This window comes from Heptranchias perlo, chromosome 1, assembly GCF_035084215.1.
Source record: "Heptranchias perlo isolate sHepPer1 chromosome 1, sHepPer1.hap1, whole genome shotgun sequence".
In the NCBI taxonomy this organism is placed as follows: Eukaryota; Metazoa; Chordata; class Chondrichthyes; order Hexanchiformes; family Hexanchidae; genus Heptranchias; species Heptranchias perlo.
In genome coordinates this window covers 142,732,054-142,753,292 of record NC_090325.1, presented here as the reverse complement: position 1 = coordinate 142,753,292, position 21,239 = coordinate 142,732,054, and the positions used below count along the sequence as shown (strand labels likewise).

Below are 21,239 nucleotides of genomic sequence, written 5' to 3'. Positions count from 1 at the left end.
GCAGGTTCAGATTCTCTTCACCACCTGCTCCTCATCTATTTCTTCAGTTGAGACGAGAAGACCAATTGTCTGGAATTTCAGAATGGCTGCTTCATTGACTGACTGGGAAACTCACCACTATGCTCCCAGAGAAGAAGATATGGCCTTGGATGTCAGTGCTCTTTCACATGTGAGACAGATGCACATGAGTGAAATGATCTCTGCACTGCCCTACAGCATAAATAACATTACATGTTGAATGATATAATTTGTTTCTTGTGTGTGCTTTTACTATTGATTCTAGTGGTTTGCTAAAATAATCCTTCTTCTTCTACTATATATTTTAATAGAACATCTGTCAGAATATGTTGTTAACTGCCTAGGTAAAAGGCATCTTCAGTTGGCCTGTGTCGCGTATAAAATTGGTTCTTGTATTTAGAGTGTCCCAACAGTTATTTGAAGCATCTGTGACCAGGGTGTGCACAGATATCCAAATTATTTGGATATTTGAAAGTTTGACACAAATGATGTGTTGGAGCAATGGAGCAGTAGTTGTGCTGAATCAGTAATGCTGTCTACTTGGTATTTCAGAATACAAATAAAAGGTCTTTGGAGTTCTTTGCTGCAACACCAGTAAATGATTGTTAAAGTAGCAGAGCCAGAATATTACTTTGAAGTTAGTTTCTGTTGGTTGCAGACCATGAGACTCTTCCCTTCCCCTAACAGCATTAAACATTTGGATAATTATCCACTGTTTGGATAATTGGCAAGAGTTCTGTATTTATAAACTCTCTGAACACATTACATTTGTTTTGATAACAACTGATTGCACTATCAGTAAAGTAAAATAGCTAATATGATTGATGGCTGTTGTCTTCCTTACCAGACACTTTCTAATAACCTAATGGCCATGATGTGAAGAGAAACAAAAGTGGTGTTGTCTTTGGAAATGGTGAGGTCAGAGTGTTGTTCTGGAAGACAGGCTAATTCTCCCGACTCTTCATAAAGACCCTTTCATTCTAGGCCGCAAAATCACTGAACTGCATCTGAGAGTTTTTTTTCTGAGGAGATAGGCAGATAGACAATTTCCTTTCTCAACCTAATTTGGGATCTTTAAAAAAACAAATAAATTGAATTTTGAAAGAAAACAAAATCTCTTGGCCGCAGAGAGTATGATTACAAACTGCTGATGACACAAAAGTAGGTGGTTTGCCAAACAGCCATCCAGATTGTAAATCACTTCAGGACACATAGACAGGTTAGCAGAATTAGAATATAGATGGCAGATGCAATTTAATGTGGAAAAAAGTGAAGTTATTTTGGGAAGAAAAACAAGGAGTGGGACTATACATTCAATAGAAACACGCTGAAGGGTGTAGATGAAAAGAGTCCTAGGTGTTCAAATGTATGGGGACAATTTTAATCCTTCCTGCCCGGCGGAAACTGGGTGGGTGGGCAGTTAAAATCGCCCAGGTTACATACCCTCCCTGGAGCCGCCAGGATCTGACCGTTCCCGATTTTAACCTGCTCAACTGATCAGGCAGCAAGGACACATGCCCAAGGACAGTGGGGTCCTTTCTTACATATGCACGTAATTTGAACTCGGTGACCTGAGCAGGAGGCCGCAGTGGCTTTCCTGCCAGCGGAAGACATCAGGGCCAGAAGAGGCCTAAACACGTAAGTTGTTATTTTTTTTAACTTTTCTTGAGGGGCCAAGAGGAACAGCAATGCTCCCCTAAGTTCCAGAAGGATAGCTTAGGCCTCCCTTGCCGTGGACTTGCCTCCCCTTCCCGATCGCAAGACTCCCACGGAATGGCCCCAGCGGCCATTCCACCTCCTGCCGATTTTCTGTCGCTTACCGCCGACTTCCTGCCCAACATGTGGTAAGACAGCCAGCCTGATTTATATGAGGCTGGGAGTTAAAATACCCCAGGCCTCATATCTGGAGCAACATGTGAGGTCCTAACTCACAGCACTACTCACCTGTTCAAAACTAGCTTGGAGTTAAAATCGAGCCTTACAACTCCTTGAAAATGTGAGTGCAGGTTTATAAAGTCATGAAGAAGGCCAGTAGCTTTTTGGATTTTATAAATAAGGGTATGGAATACAAGATCAAAGAGGTAATTTATACAAAGCAATGGTTAGGCCACAATTAGAGTACTGTGCGTAGTTTTGGACATCACAATATGGAAAGGACATTAAAACCACAGAGAGCATACCGTGAAGATTCATCAGGGATGAGAAACTATAGGAGAGGGACATGGGGGCCACGGTTCATGAAACACTGAATGTTTGTGACCAGTGCCATGAGGTTGTAGAAAAAGTATTGGGTGTATAGATAGGACAGTTAAGTACAAAATTAGAAATATAATACTCTGTACAAGACTTTAGTACAGCTACATCTAGAATATCGTAGTCAGTTTTGGTCCCCTTACATGGTGGGTGATTTTGAGACCCTGCAGTAGGTCCAGAGTCGGGCTACCAGAATCATACCAGAACGTTATCAGGATAGGCTCACAGATCAGGGTCTTTTTCACTGAGAAATGTAGATTTCAAGAGGATATGATTGAGTTTTTTAAAATGATGCAGTCAGCAGTGATCAGTATGAAACCACAGGTCAGAAAGAGGAGAGTTTGGTAAAGTATGAGGAGCTTTTCCAACTCATTATGGGAATAACTGCTGTATTCATGTGGCTTGCAAAGCACTTTTATGCTCTCTTTTAAAGTCCTACTACAAAAGTGGCCATGGGTTTCTTTTCCCTTTGCCCCTCTATTCGGTGGATAAGTTCTACACCTCTACCTCATGACAGCCCAGCTCATGTACAGATATATCTGTGTTTAAATCAGTGGCCTACCACTCATGATGCAGGATGTTGGCACAGTGCACCAATACTTTGTGCTATCAACACTTGAGCACCCAAATCCAATCAGTTATGTGTGTAGGAGTGCCTTTGTGTGTGACTGTACTGGGCTATTGAGTAAAATGCTCTCCTCTTGCAATGAGCTGTTTGGTGCTGCAAAGCAGATAACTTAAGTAGAAATAATTGATGCAAAGCTTCTGATGACTTAATTCGGTAGAAATTCTTCTGCACTTACCAGCCTGTGATTTTCCCTCCATTAAAAATGGCAGAAAATCATTGACTGGCATCGGAGCAGCACAGTTTACCTGTATTAGACTGGTAATTTAGTACCACCTCAATCTCCCTTGGATTGAAAGTGTAAGCAGGGTGTTAGATGATTGCTTCCATTAGCCAGGCTTCCACCAAATCACAAAAGTGCAGTTAAAGACCGCAACAGTTTGCTCAATTGTGAAAACTGTGACTTGGAATATTCCTCTTAAATTAACAATAAATCAAAGAGAATTCAGTAAAATTTATCTTTTATTTGCATTCTCCAAAATTGCCTTTAAATGCCCTCTTGGAAAGAGAAAGAGTAATAAGAATGAATGTGGGGAAGTGACTGGAATCATGAGATGCTGTCCCCCAATTTACAGCATTAAGCAGCTCTCCCATCAGCTACAGACTCCGCACTTAATACTGGACATCTGCTTCCAGTTTAAAATTTTACAAGATGGGAGCAATTATCAGCTATTTCCCTCTCCATAGGCAATTAAAATCCAACTAACTACGACTTAAAACTGACATTAAGAAAATCTTACTTTGAATCTAATTACACTGAAAATGACTGGAAGAATCATACTCGTGGCTTAAATTTTCAATGATTTGCAGAAGTTCTCAAGAGCACGAAAGACTGAACAATTCCTGTCAGTTTTCAGATTCATTACTAAGACTTCTGCAGTCTGTGACACTTTGACCCTCAGTAGACTTGTCATTTTGAGGTGTCCAGCCGTGTTTTAGTAACGCAGGGGGTAATATCCTGACCGTCAGTAATTTTCATGTTGATTTACTGCCATGTGATAAATGGCACATAAGTGTTAAGGCTTTTCTGGGCAATGTTAGAGCTAGTTTGCAAACTCCAACATTGATTTAATACAGCAGTAACTTGTAGGTGGACAATAGAGCATTTATTGGGAAGAGACAGGGCCGATTAATTCTTGCTGCAAATCTCCTTACACGCTGCCTTCTACACAACTTGCATTCATTCCCTCCCACTTTGCCTTCCATACACCTCCTAATCCATCACACTTTGTCACCATACACCTTACGTTCTCTCTCACTTTGCTTTCCATGAACCTCCTATTCCCTCAAGGGTTGCCTTGCATACACTCTGTATTCCATTACGCTCTGCCCCCCCCCCTTTATATCCTATTCCCTTACACTCTCATTTTCTCTCTCTGTGTATCATATATTAACTCGCCCACATTCTTTCTTTCCAGCACCACTTTCATTCCCTCAAACTACTAGTGGATCTCTTGTGTTGTTGCTCACTGAGTCAGAGATTACACTGTTGCAAAGTGGGAAGCTGGAGTGTGGAAGAGGGGTGTTTGGCCACAGAAAATATTTGGAGAGGAGTTTCCGAGTGTTTTGTTATTGATTTCTGGAAAATAAATAAATAGTTTTTTTTACCCACTGTAGATAGATAAATAAATAAATTTATTCCTCTCACATAGTATTGATGCATAAATAAATAAATTTGTCGTGTATCACTAAGAAACCAGTGTTTGGCTCTGACATGGGTACTCTGCGTTGCCTTAGGTGCACAAACATCAGACTGTTGCCTGATAATTCTCCCTGCAGCTTCTTCCAACTTTCCTGATCTTAGCACAGAGTCCTTGTAGTGGCCTTTCTCCACTCGTTCCACTTCATCTGAGGTAACTTTGACAGGAAAAACAATGTAAGTTACTGTATTCAAAGGTTTTGTTCATTTTGAAAATATAGCATGTTATATGTGTGGCAACTGAAACTTTGCACTTTGAAATTCTGCTAATGTTTAATATTTTTTTATTATTTGTTCATGGGATGTGGGCATTGCTGGCGACACCAGCATTTATTGCCCATCCCTAATTGCCCTTGAGAAGGTGGTGGTGAGCCACCTTCTTGAACCGCTGCAGTCCGTGTGGTGAAGGTTCTCCCACAGTGCAGTTAGGAAGGGAGTTCCAGGATTTTGACCCAGCAATGATGAAGGAACGGCGATATATTTCCAAGTCGGGATGGTGTGTGACTTGGAGGGGAACGTGCAGGTGGTGTTGTTCCCATGTGCCTGCTGCCCTTGTCCTTCTAGGTGGTAGAGGTCGCGGGTTTGGGAGGTGCTGTCGAAGAAGCCTTGGCAAGTTGCTGCAGTGCATCCTGTGGATGGTACACACTGCAGCCACAGTGTGCCGGTGGTGAGGGGAGTGAATGTTTAGGGTGGTGGATGGGGTGCCAATCAAGCGGGCTGTTTTGTCCTGGATGGTGTCGAGCTTCTTGAGTGTTGTTGGAGCTGCACTCATCCAGGCAAGTGGAGAGTATTTTATCACACTCCTGACTTGTGCCTTGTAGATGTGGAAAGGCTTTGGGGAGTCAGGAGGTGAGTCACTCGCCGCAGAATACCCAGCCTCGGACCTGCTCTTGTCGCCACAGTATTTATATGGCTGGTCCAGTTAAGTTTCTGGTCAATGGTGACCCCCAGGATGTTGATGGTGGGCGATTCGGTGATGGTAATGCCGTTGACTGTCAAGGGGAGGTGGTTAGACAGTCTCTTATTGGAGATAGTCATTGCCTGGCACTTGTCTGGCGCGAATGTTACTTGCCACTTATAAGCCCAAGTTCTTGCTGCATGCGGGCATGGACTGCTTCAGTATCTGAGGGGTTGCGAATGGAACTGAATACTGTGCAATCATCAGCGAACATCCCCATTACTGACCTAATGATGGAGGGAAGGTCATTGATGAAGCAGCTGAAGATGGTTGGGCCTAGGACACTGCCCTGAGGAACTCCTGCAGCAATGTCCTGGGGCTGAGATGATTGTCCTCCAACAACCACTACCATCTTCCTTTGAGCTAGGTATGACTCCAGCCACTGGAGGGTTTTCCCCCTGATTCCCTAATATATATACTAGTGAATCTCCCGTGGCACTGCTTATTGGGATGCTCTGTTTTATAAGAGCAAGAATGCCAGACAACATAAACCATAATTTATTATTCTTAGAAGTGTGGGTAACTGCCACTTCAAAACTACCACTTCAGTTACAGGCCAGGCTACTGATCAAAACCCTGGCTTTGCTTGTGATAAGATCAATTAAGAAGAGGCTCTGTGGGGCCATGATGTTTGTGGGGGGAGGCCATCTGCAGGCTCTGTGTGGCCGTCGGTCGGGTGAAATCAGGCAGGGGAAAATTATTTACAGCAGGTGGCCACGAGCTCAAACACTGGCTTTTTGATGAGAAGAAGACCTCCCCAAATTTTAGTTACCTAGCTACTTCTATTAATGGCTTCCTGGCTGTTTACATTGCCAGTACTTTACCATCACTGGATTAGAGAGGAACAGCTGGGGTTCACAAACAGCAAATCCTAGTATGTTCTTTGCATGGCCAGTCATGTTGTCAATCATAAGAAAAATCCTGGAAATTGTGAGCACAGATTGCTTGTAGAGTGGCACTGATGCGTTCTGGGAGTTTGATCACCGCATGCTTACGCAAAGTGACATGGTGTATTCTACGAGTTGTGTTCTCCTATCTGGTTGGCCCTCATTGTTCAGTTGGTAGAGTAATAGCCATGAGCTCAATCTACAGATGATACCAAATTGGAGGTATCGCTAATAATGTGGAAGACAGCAGGTTGACATAAACAGGCTTGCAGAGTGGGTAGATAAAGAGCAAATTAAATTTACCACAGCAAAGTGTGAGGTGGTTCTTATTGGTAGCAGGAATAAGGAGGCCATTTATTCCTTGGAATATAAGAAACTGAATGGGGTAGAGGAGCAAAGAGATCTGGGAACAAATATACATAAATTGATAAATCGCTAAGAGTAGCCACACAAGTTGATAGGGCGATAGAAGTGCAAACAACTTATTTCATTTCTAGAGAACTGGAATAGAAAATCAGGGAGATAATGTTAAACTTATATGAGACCTTGGCTAGACCATACTTGGAGTATTGTGCACAGTTCTGGTCTCCTTACTACAAAAAGAATATTGAAGCACTGGAGAAAGTGCAGAAAAGATTTACAAGGATGTTACCAGAATTGAGAGGATGATTCTATCAGGAAAAATTGAGCAGCCTGTGGTTCTTTTCTCTGGAAAAGGGAAGACTAAGCTGGAGAAGACGGAGCTGGAGTCTGAGCTGCAGACATTGCGATGCATCAGGGAGGGGGAAAGTTACCTGGACACTTTGATCCAGGAGGCAGTCACACCCCTTAGACTAAATACTGTAGAATTGGCACATGCTCAGAGAGTGAGTGAGGCAGGTACGGGGATCCAGGAGGTAGCATTGCAGGAGCCTCAGCCTCTGCATTTGTCCAATAGATACGAGGTTCTTGCAGCCCTTGTGGACAAGTGCAGGGACTGCAGGGAGGATGAGCAAACTGGCTACGGCACCGTGGTACAGGAGGCCATTCAAATGGGGGGAATAAAAAGGAATGTGGTTGTAGTAGGCGACAGTATAGTTAGAGGGATAGACACTCTTCGCTGTAGCCAAGAGCAAGAGTCCCAAAGGCTGTGTTGCCTAACCGGTGCGAGGGTTAAGGACATCTCCTCAGGGCTGGAGAGAAACTTGGAGTGGGAGGGGGAGAATCCAGTTGTCGTGGTTCACGGAGGTGCCAACAACATAGGTAGCACTAAGAAAGAGGTTCTGCTGAGGGAGTTTGAATAGCAAGGGACTAAATTAAAAAGCAGAATCACAAAGGTAGTAATCTCCGAATTATTACCTGAACCACGAGCAAATTGGCACAAGGTAAATCAGATCAGAGAGATGAATGCGTGGCTCAAAGATTGATGTGGGAGAAGTGGGTTACGATTCATGAGGCACTGGCACCAGTACTGGGGAAAGAGGGAGCTGTTCCGTTGGGACGGGCTTCACCTGAACCGTGCTGGGACCAGTGTTCTGGCAAACCAAATAACTAGGGTGGTAGAGAAGGCTTTAAACTAAATAGAGGGGGGGAGGGTTCAGGTAGGGCGAAGTTCAGATTGATAAAGAGAAAAGACAAGGAAGCAGTACCGGAAAGTGATGGGGGTAATGATAAACAGAGTGTGTCAGGAAGGGACAGAGCATACAAACATAAGAATGCACGAGCAAATGGGGCCAGGGTAGGAAAGAATGGTGAAAAGACAAAATTAAAAGTTCTTTATCTGAATGCACGCAGCATTCGTAATAAGATAGATGAATTGACGGCACAAATAGAAACAATTGGGTATGATCTTGTGCCCATTACAGAGACGTGGTTGCAAGGTGACCAGGGTTGGGAGCTAAATATTCAGGGTTATTTAACATTTTGGAAGGGTAGGAAAAAAGGTAAAGGTGGTGGGGTAGCTCTGTTAATCAAGGATGAAATTGGTATAACAGTGAGAAATGATCTTGGCTCAGAAGATCAAGATGTCGAATCAATTTGGGTGGAGGTAAGAAATAGCAAGGGAAAGAAATCACTGGTGGGAGTAGTCTATAGGCCCCCTAACAGTAGCTGCACTGTAGGGCAAAATATAAATCAGGAAATAAGGGGGGCTTGTAAAAAAGGTAATGCAATAATCATGGGCGATTTTAACTTTCAAATAGATTGGACAAATCAAATTGGCAAAAGTAGTTCTGATGAGGAGTTCATGGAGTATACTAGGGACTGTTTCTTAGACCAATATGTCGGGGAACCAACCAGGGAACAGGCTATTTTGGATCTGGTAATGGGTAACGAAACAGGATAAATTAATGATCTCAAAGTAAAAGCAGTGATCATAACATGATAGAATTTCACATCCAGTTTGAGAGCGAGGATCTTGGGTCTGAAACTACTGTATTAAACTTAAATAAGGGCAGTTATAAAGGAATAAGGGCAGAATTGGCTAAAGTGGACTGGGTAAACAGATTAGGTGGTGTGATGGTGGATAAGCAGTGGCAAACATTTAAAAAGATATTTTATGACTTGCAACAAAAATATATCCCTGTGAGGAGGAAAGACTCCACAAAAAGGGTGAACCAACCATGGCTAACTAAGGAAGTCAAATCAGGTTAAAAGAAAAAGCATACAACGTGGCAAAGATTACTGGTAAGCCCGAAGGTTGGGAAAACTTTAAAAACCAGCAAAGGATGACTAAAAAAATAATAAAGAGGGAGAAAATAAATTATGAGAGTAAACTAGCAAAATATATAAAAAATGACAGTAAAAGCTTCGACAAGTATATAAAAAGGAAGAGGGTAGCTAAAGTAAACATTGGTCACTTAGAGGATGAGACTGGGGAAATAATAATGGAAAACAAGGAAATGGCAGAGGAATTGAACAGATATTTTGTATCTGTCTTCACAGTAGAAGACACTAATAACATACCAATAATAGTAGAAAATCAAGGGGCAAAGGGGAGGGAGGAACTAAAAACAATCACTATCACTAGAGAAAAAGTACTAGGTAAACTAAAGGCTGACAAGTCCCCTGGACCTGATGGCTTGCATCCGAGTGTCTTAAAGGAAGTGGCTACAGAGATAGTGGATGCATTGGTTGTAATCTTCCAGAATTCACTAGATTCTGGAAAGGTCCCAGCGGATTAGAAAACCGCAAACGTAACACCCCCATTCAAGAAGGGAGTGAGACAGAAAGCAGGTAACTATAGACCAGTTAGCCTAACATCTGTCATTGGGAAAATGCAAGAATCCATTATTAAGGAAGTAGTAGAAGGACATTTGGAGACTCATAATACAATCAAGGAGGGTCAACATGGTTTTGTGAAAAGGAAATCGTGTTTGACAAATTTATTAGAGTGAGGAAGTAACGGGCAGGGTGGATTAAGGGGAACCAATGGATGCAGTATATTTGGATTTCCAAAAGGCATTCTTTAAGGTGCCACATAAAAGATTACTGCACAAGATAAGAGCTCATGGTGTTGGAGGTGATATACTGGCATGGATAGAGGATTGGCTAACTAACAGAAAACAAAGAGTCGAGATAAAAGGGTCATTTTCAAAATGTCAATTTGTAACCAGTGGGGTGTCGTAGGGATCAGTGCTGGGGCCTCAACTATTTACAATATATATCAATGACTTGGATGAAGGAACAGAGTATCTTGTGGCTAAATTTGCTGATGATACAAAGATGGGTGGAAAAGCAAGTTGCGAGGAGGACACAAAGGGTCAATTTTCGGATGGCTGAGCGGGTGCGTTCGTGGCGGGGGGGTCCTAAAATTGGGGATTCCTGGAGCGGGTCCGGAGCCCGGCTCCAACCCGCCCACATCCGGGTTCCCCCATGACGCGAATTGGTGCGCACGCAGCCCCCGCATCCGGGACTGCCACCGGCAATCAAAGCTGGCCGGATCCCACTTAAGATCATTATCTGGGCACTTGAGGTCGTTTACAGACCTCACTTGTTGGAGATTTTAGGAGGATTCGGATTTTGGACTAACCAGAGCTTGTTTCCCATGCTGGGGGAAACACTCCCTGCTCAAACAGACATGTTGCAGCCAGCAACCAGTGGCAGCTGCAAAGGTCCATTTAACAGGTGCAGGGTAAACCCTCATTCATTGCAGCAGGGCACTCTGTCACCTCAGATAAAGTTTTGCCTGCCACACCGTTGTCTCCACAGTCCAAATTATTAAATCATACCCTAAACTCTGCTGTCCAAACACATTTACCTACTTTGTGGATCCCCTCACACTCACACCGTCAGGATGGGGGGGGGGGGGGTCCATTGCTGCATTTATCACTCCATTGGAGGACGAGCAACATCACCAGCCTCGCTAGGCATGCCGTCCATCTCCGCCACATGGAACTACACAACACAGTGCTGCGCAACAGGCACCTGCACAAAGTAGTCGTGCAACTATACATACATCCACTGTAGGGTGACCCAGTGGGTGGCATCAAGGGTGTTCATGGAGAAACTGATGAAAGGGCATTATTGCACAAGCCAGTCAAGAATGGCCAAGACGTGGCAGAAGTGGTGACAATGTAATATGTAATGTGAGTTGATCAGAAATCAAATATAAGTAAACACCATGACAAACCCTCGAACACCCTTGTGCATCCCCTTCATGCTCATGACACGTTTGCCTTACGCTTCCTACCACACATACGTGATGTATGCCCTGTGGCCTGCAGCACAGGTAGTGGCAGGTGGGGTGAGGCTGACCGTGAAAGAGATGCATGAGAGGGTAAGTATGAGACGGAGCCATGAGATTGTATGAGGATTGGGTTGAGTGGTAGTGGTGGGATGAGTACTGGCGAGGTGAGGAAGTGCAGGTAAGATGAGGTTGAGGGTTCAGTGGGTGTGAGGAGTGATGTGATAGAGTAGTGTTGGCAGTGCAGAAGGAGATGTGGGGTGGGGGCGGTGATGTGGCAGACGGAGTGTAGGGGAATGAGTAAGTGTACTCACTTTGGCTGACCTACTTAGGTCATTGAAGCGCCTCCTGCACTGTATGCAGGTGTGTGATATGTTGGTGGTGCAGGTGACCTTCTTTGCCACCTCGAGCCAGGCCTTCGTGGTGGCAGAGGCAGGCCACTTCCTCCCGTCCGCTGGGGAGAAGATCTCTGTCCTCCCCCTCCTCCTCACCCCATCCAGTAGGACCTGGAGTGAGGCATCATTAAACTGGGAGCAGCCTTCCCCCTGGGCTTCTCCATGCTGTAATTTTGGCTCCTTTCTGCATCATCAGTCAGTGGAGGACTGCCCCTTTAAATAGGGCTCCTCCAGCTGACAGCCTATGATGCGGGTGCGCAGTCCGCCCGCTGCGCAGCTTTCTAGCACGAAACCTGGAAGCCAAGGTAAGTGGCTTCAATTTACTTACGATCGTGTGACAAACCCACCGATTTTACTGGGCGGGTTACCCACGCGTCTAGTCTACCCCCCCGCTGCCAACCCGCCTCCCTCCTAATATCGGGCCCTAAGTGTCTGCAAAGGGATATTGACAGGTTAAGCAAATGGGCAAAAATTTGGCAGATGGAATATAATGTGGGAAAATGTGAAGTCATCCACTTTGGGAGGAAAAATTAAAAAGCAAAATATTATTCGAATGGAGAAATACTACAAAATGCTGTGGTACAGAGGGATCTGGGTGTCCTCGTACATGAAACACAAAAAGTCAACATACAGGTGCAGCAGGTAATCTGGAAGGCAAACGGAATATTGGACTTTATTTCTAGGGGGATGGAGTATAAAAGCAAGGAAGTCATGCTACAACTGTACAGGGTGCTGGTGAGACCACATCTGGAGTACTGCGTACAGTTCTGGTGCCCTTATTTCAGGAAGGACATACTTGCATTGGAGGCAGTTCAGAGAAGGTTCACTAGATTGATTCTGGGTATGGAAAGGTTGTCTTATGAAGAAAGATTGAACAGGTTGGGTCCATACTCATTGGAGTTCAGAAGAATGAGAGGAGATCTTATTGAAACATACAAGATTCTGAGGGGACTCAATAGGGTAGATGCTGAGAGGATGTTACCCCTCATGGGGGAATCTAAAACTAGGGGGCATAGTCTCATAATAAGGGGTCACCCGTTTAAGACGAAAATGAGGAGGAATTTCTTCTCCCAGAGGGTCGTGAATCTTGGAATTCTTTACCCCAAAAAGCTGTGGAGGCTGAGTCATTGAATACATTCAAGGCTGAGTTAGACACATTTTTGATCAGCAAGGGAGTCAAAGGATATGGGGAAAAGGCGGGAAAATGGAGTTGAGGTAAAAATCAGATCAGCCATGATCTCATTATATGGCGGAGCAGGCTTGAAGGGCTCAATGGCCTACTCCTGCTCCTATCTCTTATGGTCTTATGGCCTAAGCAGGTTGAGGTCCTTAAAATTATGAAGGAGTTTGATAGGGTGGACGTAGAGAAAGTGTTTCCACTTATGGGTGAGTCCAGGACAAGGGGCCTAAATATAAGATAGCCACTAACAGATCAAATAAAGAGTGTAGTAGGAATTTCTTTACGAAGAGAGTGGTGAGAATATGGAACATGCTGCCACGTGGAGTGCTAAAGTGGTAGCATTGGCACATTTAAGGGGAGGCTTGATGCATGCATGAGGGAGAAGGGAATGGAGGGATATGGGGGCAGGATGTGTTAATTAAAGTGGGAGGAGGCTTGTGTAGAGTATAAACATCAGCATAGACCAGTTGGGCCCAATGGCCTGTTTCTGTGCTGTAGATTCAATGTAATCAGGGTTTTCAATGAGGAAAAGGCCTCTCCTGAAATATGTTAGAAACATTTCAAACACACAAAATGCCTCTCTATAAATAAGTTTAACAATTTTTTTTGTAAATTTTGTAATTATTTTTATGCCTTTATTTTGTTACAAATCTTATTTCCAGTATGAAGACCTCAGCTTAATAAGAAGCCAAGATGCCCAGCCAAAAAGATTTTCAGAAAGCATTCAGAATGATTTCATTGGTTCCCATTTATTCCCTGCTAATCGTAAGCTGATTGCTGATTGCCAATTTGTGATTGGTAGTTTTGAACTTTGTGATTGGTAGCTTTAATTTCCATTTTCTCATTCGTACACCGCCAACCTCTTCAACTGTGATCTGTAGTTGTGACATGAACATGACATTTGAGCTAATGAGATGCGAGTCTGATGCATAATTTGCATATCAAATATGACACCTGAGGTGTGTTAGACATATGTGCTTCCTCGATATAAGACTTTTGAATAGAGAAATTTATTTCATACAATCTAACAAATTGAAATATCAGCTACTCAAAAATAAATTTCAGGATTTCGTATGCTATTGCTTATACCCTGCGTGTGCCAACACTGTAAAAAGATCAGAAAAGTGTATACTGCATATTTAATTTGTTAAAGGAAGTGTGGATCCTGAAGGCTGAGCGATTTATAATTGCTGTGATTTAGAAATGAGTTTATGTTCAGGTAGGATGTGGTCTCGGAAGTGACACTGGGCTGCGGTGCTATCTCATGCACCACATTTGCTGACACATTAGAAAAAGATCTCCTGAAAGACCGTTTCGTCTGTTTTTTCTGATTACACATTCAGATTGGGGATCCTGCTTCTATTTTTGAAATGGAGAAAGCCTGTAGTCTAATTTGTCACCACCAGACGATTTAACCACAGAAAAATGTCTTGGATATTTTGACCAGTACAAATCCATCTAACCAGCTAATCAATGGTAGTTGATTCCTACCTGGAAATCTTATTGATTAGAATGATGCTACAACTGAAATTTAAAATGAAACATTAATTTGTGTCATCATTCCATCTGCCACAGCTCACCCTGGATCAGACATTACATTTGATGGGGCTGATTTTACAAAATGGTACTGTGAGTGGGGAGCCTCACCCGCCTGGAGTGCCGATACAGAAATTGGACAGAAATCAATGAGCTGAAAACTGTGGGAAACATGACTGAATTCCCAACATGGGTGAGGATCTCTGCTAGAAGCAGGAGCTTATGAAATCTGTCCCTTTGTCTCATGCTGGATCCAGCTGTTCCATCCTTCCTGCTCACTCCTCAGCTCAAGCACATTCTCCTGCTAGCCTATGCCCAGCAGAAATTTTCCCCAGTTTGAAATATAACATAGGACATAATTATAGGAACTAAAATAGTTCTACCCTTTTCTGATTTTTTTTATATTCATTCTCTGGATATGAGTGTCGCTCGCAAAGCCAGCACATATTGCCCATCCCCCTCAGCTGAGCTTCTGACCTCGTATCCTCTCCATCATCAACACTGCCTACTTCCACCTGCGTAACATCGCCCATTTCTACCCCTGCCTCAGCCCATCTGCTGCTGAAACTCTCATCCATGCTTTTGTCACCTTCAGACTCGACTATTTCAACGGTCTCCTGGCCGATCTCTCAATTTCCACCCTCCGTGGACTTTAGCTCATTCAAAACTCTGCTTCTCGTATCCTAACTCGCACCAAGTCCTGTTCACCCATCACCCCTGTGCTCACTGACCTACATTGGCCCCTGGTCTGGCAACACCTCGATTTTAAAATTCTCATCCTTGTTTTCAAATCCCTCCATGGCCTTGCCCCTCTCTATCTTCTATCTCTGTAACTTCCTCCAGACCTACAACCCTCTGATATCTCTGTATTCCTCCAATTCTGGCCTCTTGTGCATCCCCGTTTTCTATCACCCCACCTTCGGTGGCCGTGCCTTCAGCTGCCTAGACCCTAAGTTTAGGATTTCCCTCCCTAAAGCTCTCCGCCTCTCTACCTCTCTCTCCTCCTTTAAGATGCTACTTAAAACCTTCTTAATACCTCTTTATGTGGCTCGGTGTCCAAATTTTGTCTGATAGTGCTTCTCTGAATGCCTTGGGACATTTTACTACGTTAAAGGCGCTATATAAATGCAAGTTCTTGTTGTATTCCTATTTGCCCTTGAGAAGGTGGTGGTGAGCCATGGATATAAGGCTAAGGCTGAATTCTACTCTCTCCCTGTGCTTTACCTTTCTCCCTCTCTGTCAGTCTGGATCTGCTGCTGTGTTTGTCCCCATTCTCCTGTTTTTCCTGCTGCTGCCTCTTTGTTTTTCTTGCTTTCTTTGTATATACCATACTGCCATTGCATCAGTTTTTGTCCTATTATCCCTGCTGCACTGATGCTTTGCCTGAGCTTTTAGTGTCAGTGACTTTCCTTGTTCCATCATGTTAAAGCTGTTTCACTGATATTGCCACAGAAAGGGCCAGTGGAGGCCTCAGTGGGGAGTGGGGTTGCCAACTTTGGTTGGATGTATTCCTGGAGATTTCATCACATGAACTCTTGTCTTTACTGCCCCACCCTATCAAACAGCCTTTTTTCCCGTCTTCACTATTTTTATAATTAATAAACAAAATGTTAAAAGAAAATGAAAAAAACATTGTTTTTAATGCCACATGACGTTTCTCTATGACTTTTCTTCTCGGGTTGCTCACAGCGGTGTGCAGGTGATTAATCTTCAATTCCTGACGACTCCAGAGCAATCCTGGAGGGTTGGCAAACCTAATGGGGAGAAGTGGTGGGTGCTCGTTGTAGCACAGCATAGATTTGGCAAGAGAAACTTATTAACTTGGGTAAAGCCAACATGGCAGACGAGGGACAGAAAGGGGAGAAGATAAAGCTAATGAGAGGCCACTGCAACAGAAGACGTTAAAGTAGAGCTCCTCAATGAGGCTCGAGAATGGAGTTAGCCACTATTACTTATTTAAACTGGGAATTAGTTTTGATAACCCCCGAATCCGGGTGCGGGGGTCGCAGTGCGCGATTAAACCTCGCCCGGCCATTCCGATGCAGGCAGCACGTGAGATTCGTGCCGCCTGCTCATGTACCTGATTCCAGCGCGAGCAGCCAGTCCTAGCTGCGTTGTTCAATGACTTCTCACCAGGGGGGGCCCGATATCACGAGTGGCTCGCACTTCTTAAAGGCAGCCTGCACCTCTTATTTGCAAAGAATAAGATACGGGTCCGCACGGAGTCTGAACGGAGATCAGACATCGCACACGTAAAACACAGACGCAGGTCACGTCCCTACGTTTACAAATTGTTGAGTTATGTTAAAACATTGAATAAAGGTTGCGGACTACTAAATCCCACATCCTCCAATCTGCACACCAGACCTCACCAATCTGCCGATCTGAGTTTGTACCGGGCCTGTGAGGGAGCATGCACCAAGGTTCTCTGATGATGCACTAGAGACCTTAGCGCAAGAGATGAACAAGAGGAGGAGCGTCCTATATCCGCAGGGGGTGGCGAGAGGCCCCTCCAGACATATGCTCAGGAGGCAGTGGGAGGCAGTAGGGGACGAAGTCAATGTCAGGCTTATAGCACCACGAACATGGATGCAGTGCAGGAAGAAGTTCAATGCACTGGCACAAGTGATCAAGGTGAGTGAGGTCAACTGTCAAGTGGCATCTCCTACCAACTGCACCACTAGCTGCATCCATTGCTTCCAATCAGATGCTTCAACCCACCCTCACACATTACCACTGTTGCAAGCCGCACACCCACAAATCACAGGTCACACACTGGCAGCTATTTAACCACGACAAGCACATCACCCAAACATCCCGCAGGACACTGACTGACAAACGTCCAGCTTTCTTGCAGGAGAAGGTGGCGCATAACAGGAGGCAGCAAGTGACAGTGGCATTTAGCCCCGTGAGCTTGTTCTGCCATTCAATGAGATCATGGTTGGTCTGTGACCTAACTCCATATACCCGCCTTAGCCCCATATTCTTTAATATCCTTGTGTTAATAAAAATCTATCAATCTCAGATTTAAAATTTACAATTGAACTAGCATGAACTGCCGTTTGCAGAAGAATGTTCCAAACTTCTACCACCCTTTGTGTGTAGAAGCGTTTCCTAACTTCACTCCTGAAAGTCCTGGCTCTAATTTTTAGGCTATGTCCCCTAAGTCCTAGTATTCAAGTAAAGGAGACCTCCAAAAACAGGTACAAATACATCAGCAGCCAGAAGTAATAATCCAGCAACTAATCTGTAAATTCTGTATGGTCCCTTTAAATAGCACTGGTGAGGGGGGGGGTTCTCCAGGCTGTCTACGACATGTTCAACTGTTCGTGCTTAAGACAATGCGTTGGCTGGAGCGTTGATTGCCAAAATGGTATTTATCCCTTTAAATCAGCGTTGCAGACTGATCCAATGCATATTCTCCTTACTTTACATAGTTCCAGCATTCATTACCAAGATGGCATTCACATCACACTAGAAGCGTGTACGCGCATTCTGGTCGTCATTTTGGGACCTTAGAAGACGTGTAGTGTCTAAAAAAGGGCGCTACATAGCCAAATTTATAGCCCACTGAATCCCAACCCCGACAAGCATCATACATGTTAGATGTCAGAGTTTCACACTGACATTCAGCATTTGGGAATCCCAGTCAGTATGTCGGTGTTTGCTAACAATAATCAATGCAAACTGCCCCCTCTCACCCCAGTGCCGCTTCTACATGGGTCTGGCTGCTAATGCAAGGGATGGGCCACTTTCTCCTCTCTGCACTGCTGCTATTGGGGCAGGGATTGCGGCCTCTGTATACTGTAGGTGAGAACTCTCATACGAACAAGAGTTCCTGCGGACAGTATACAGACACCGCAATCCCTGCCGTAGTGATAACAATGGCGCTGAGAGGAAAAGGGGACCCAGTGCAGTACACTCACAGCCAGCTTCAGGTAGAAACCAGACTGTGTGGAGGGGAATGAATGGCAACTGAAGGTGACAATAGATGGTAATGACAGAGGGAAATGAATGACGATTGTTCCTTTTAACCTGCAATACAAGTGAAGGGATGTTGTGTATACCTACTGCTTAAATTACACAGCCCACTTAATGATTTGTTTTCAGGAAGCAGGAACGCTCTTGAATTGTCAGCATTTTAGTGATTGCATCAACTTTTTAGGGGCTATGTCAGCTCTTTGGGGATCACATCAGCTTTTTAGGGGTTGCTGGTCAGCTTTTGCTTGTTTTCTAGGTTGACATGTACGTAGCCTGCCTTCTCAAAATGAGGCCGTTCTTTTGAGAACTTAAAAAAAATGAATCAACCAGCGATCCCAGAAAATAACCACAAAATGGTTCCCTACTTTGCTCCCATGTCTTTAGTATTCATTATTCCTGTTTCATTTAATCTTGATAGCCACCTTTTTATTATTTTATATTGAATTAATTTAAATTATGTCCACTGGCTGCTCTTATATGTCTTCATCCATGCCCATTTTCAAGGGAACCAAAAGCAACTTATTACCACAATACATAGTCAGCAGTTAAGTCACATGGTATAAGCTATAAATGTAGTTATATTGTTATGCTTCAGACAGCATATTAAATTTCACCTTTTTATAACATTTATAACTTTCACCATGTGACAATCCCTACAGCCATATTCCCCAGGCTTTGTGAAAAACATTACTAGTAATTATTTATATCAGTTAAATTTATGTGAATTTTTATGTTTGGTGCTGCCAAATGGAACTAATTTGACTACAAACTAATTTTTTTCTACAGTACAGCAGTGACTACACTTTAAAAGTACTTCATTGGTTATAAAGCGCTTTGGGACGTCCCGAGGACGTGAAAGGCATTATATAAATGCAAGTCTTTCTTTCTTTTACAGCTCAAATTTCTACATTAATGGTGTGAAAGACTATTGCATTCTGCCAAAAAAATCAACCTGCTGCAGAAAGTATATATTTAAATAATTTACTAATATTCTTCAAACAAACAAAATAACTTGATACAGTAATATAAGAGTTTATGTAACTCAGAATGTAAAAAGGACCATAATGTTTAATATAAATACAGTTACATTTTCTGTTCAGTGAAAACCTCAAGACATATAATGTATCTGTTGTAATGAGTACCCAGTTTCATTAAAACTGAATCTGTGCTTTAAAAGAGTGTCCATTTTTTTACAGGTGAAAGCTACGTTTGTTCATCTAATGAGCCATTTCGTAAAGTAGACTATACCAAGAATGTCAATCCAAACTGGTCAGTCAATGTCAAGTCAGGAACATCCCGTTCTCTCTCATCACTGACATCAAGAGGTGAAGGAAAAGAAACCAAGGATTTTATCAGGCCAAAACTGGTGACTGTTATCCGCAGTGGTGTAAAGCCACGGAAAGCCGTAAGGATTCTTCTAAACAAGAAGACAGCTCATTCATTCGAGCAGGTGTTAAACGACATTACGGATGCCATAAAGTTAGATTCTGGAGCAGTCAGAAGGCTCTACACACTTGATGGAAAGCAGGTAGGAAACAACTGCTTCTCTGATCAGAGTCCTTGATCAAACAACCTTCATCATAAAGAATAAGTGTCAGATGTTCACATTTGTGTAACAGCCATGGTTAAGCTTTGTAAACCCAAGCCTGGTACAGAATATCAGGCCTTTAACCAGACATGTCGTATTCACCCTGTACCTGATTTTCTGATGGGCGATTTTGCTGTGCTCAAGCAGGCTTGCAAACCTCCTCCATTAGTATATTACAATTCTTTGAAACTGGCACCATGCAGAATTTCCTGTGGTTGGGTGAGGCTGCACCCAAAATGTGTTCCTGCTTCATATAAAAGGGACGTGGCTATAGAGAATGAGCCTGGCCCTTTTTTTGAGATTTCTTTAAAGCTAGATTATTGTAGAATTGAGCTTTATGATTTCAGTGCAGCTTTTGGCTACTGAGCATTTTTTACTGCATTGTATTTCGTGCATATCTCAGGTAGCTTCTATTTGTGGGCCATTTCGCTGCAGCCTGCATTTTTGCAGCAGACAAACATCTTGGCCATTACAGCTACTGTACGAGGTGCAGCGAAGCAAGGTGGGAGGAGAGGATTCCCATTGGGTATTTCAATTATGCTGCATGACCTGGATGAGGAGAATGAATTTTTCAGGTCACATTTTCTTCAAAGGGTTCTCAGGAGTTACGTGTGCTTTTGGCAATATTTCAAGATCGAGTATATAGAACATGCCATTGGTACCTGAAGCAGTGACCGAGCTATGCTACCAACTGCAGGTTGATCTTCAGACTACCTCAAGGTCTGCTACAGTCCCCACTGCTTATAGCTGGCAAGTTGGTGTCAATGTAGTTTGTGCGTGATACGTGGTGGATGGTGTAACCAAGAAATTTAAAAAGAGTACTTTTTTTATACTAGTTCTCAGAATAACACTCGTTTTGGCTAAATTCCTTGGTGGCTGCTTTATCATAGTGTATATACACAGTACATTATAAACAGATACCCATCTGTGCTGTGGTGCAAAAGAGTATTTGCCTCCTTCCAAAGGTGAAGCTGGTACGAAAGCATCGGGACCGGGGCCCCAGTCAATTGGCCGCAGTCCCTGAGTTCCTGATGACCTAAATCCTGGAGCAGGTGGACAACGCAGTGCGGGACAACAAGAAGTCGCACGTCATCCCCTCCCACCTGCAGCTTGCCATCCGCAACGACGAGGAGCTTAACAAGCTGGCAATAAGGGTTCAGCAATCAAAGGAGTTCCAGAGGCCACGGGGGGGTGGGGGTGACTGAAGGCGGCAGGGCTGCTTGATCCAAGTCACAGAAATCATGAAAGGACTTAGTGACAGACACATCACTAAAGTAATCGCACTTTAACAAGGTGTGAATAGCTGATTGAAATTGCGTGAACTGCCTGAAATAGTCAACGCACTTAATACAGCTTAAGTGGTGCCTTTGTAATTGACTCCTATGGTGGTGTCAAATGGTTAGTGCCATTTGCCCGATATAGGCAATAACCGGGGGCGGATGAAGTCGTGGGAACT

At 43.7% G+C, this 21,239-nt stretch overlaps 1 protein-coding gene across 1 annotated transcript in view; it reads left to right on the top strand.

Moving 5' to 3' along the window:
* dclk2a (doublecortin-like kinase 2a) overlaps positions 1-21,239 on the top strand; it is a 434,705-nt gene that overhangs the window by 61,412 nt on the left and 352,054 nt on the right. The window contains exon 2 of the mRNA XM_067992182.1: positions 19,392-19,723. Within this exon, the coding sequence (XP_067848283.1) occupies positions 19,392-19,723 (332 nt within the window). The remainder of the gene's footprint in view (positions 1-19,391; positions 19,724-21,239) is intronic.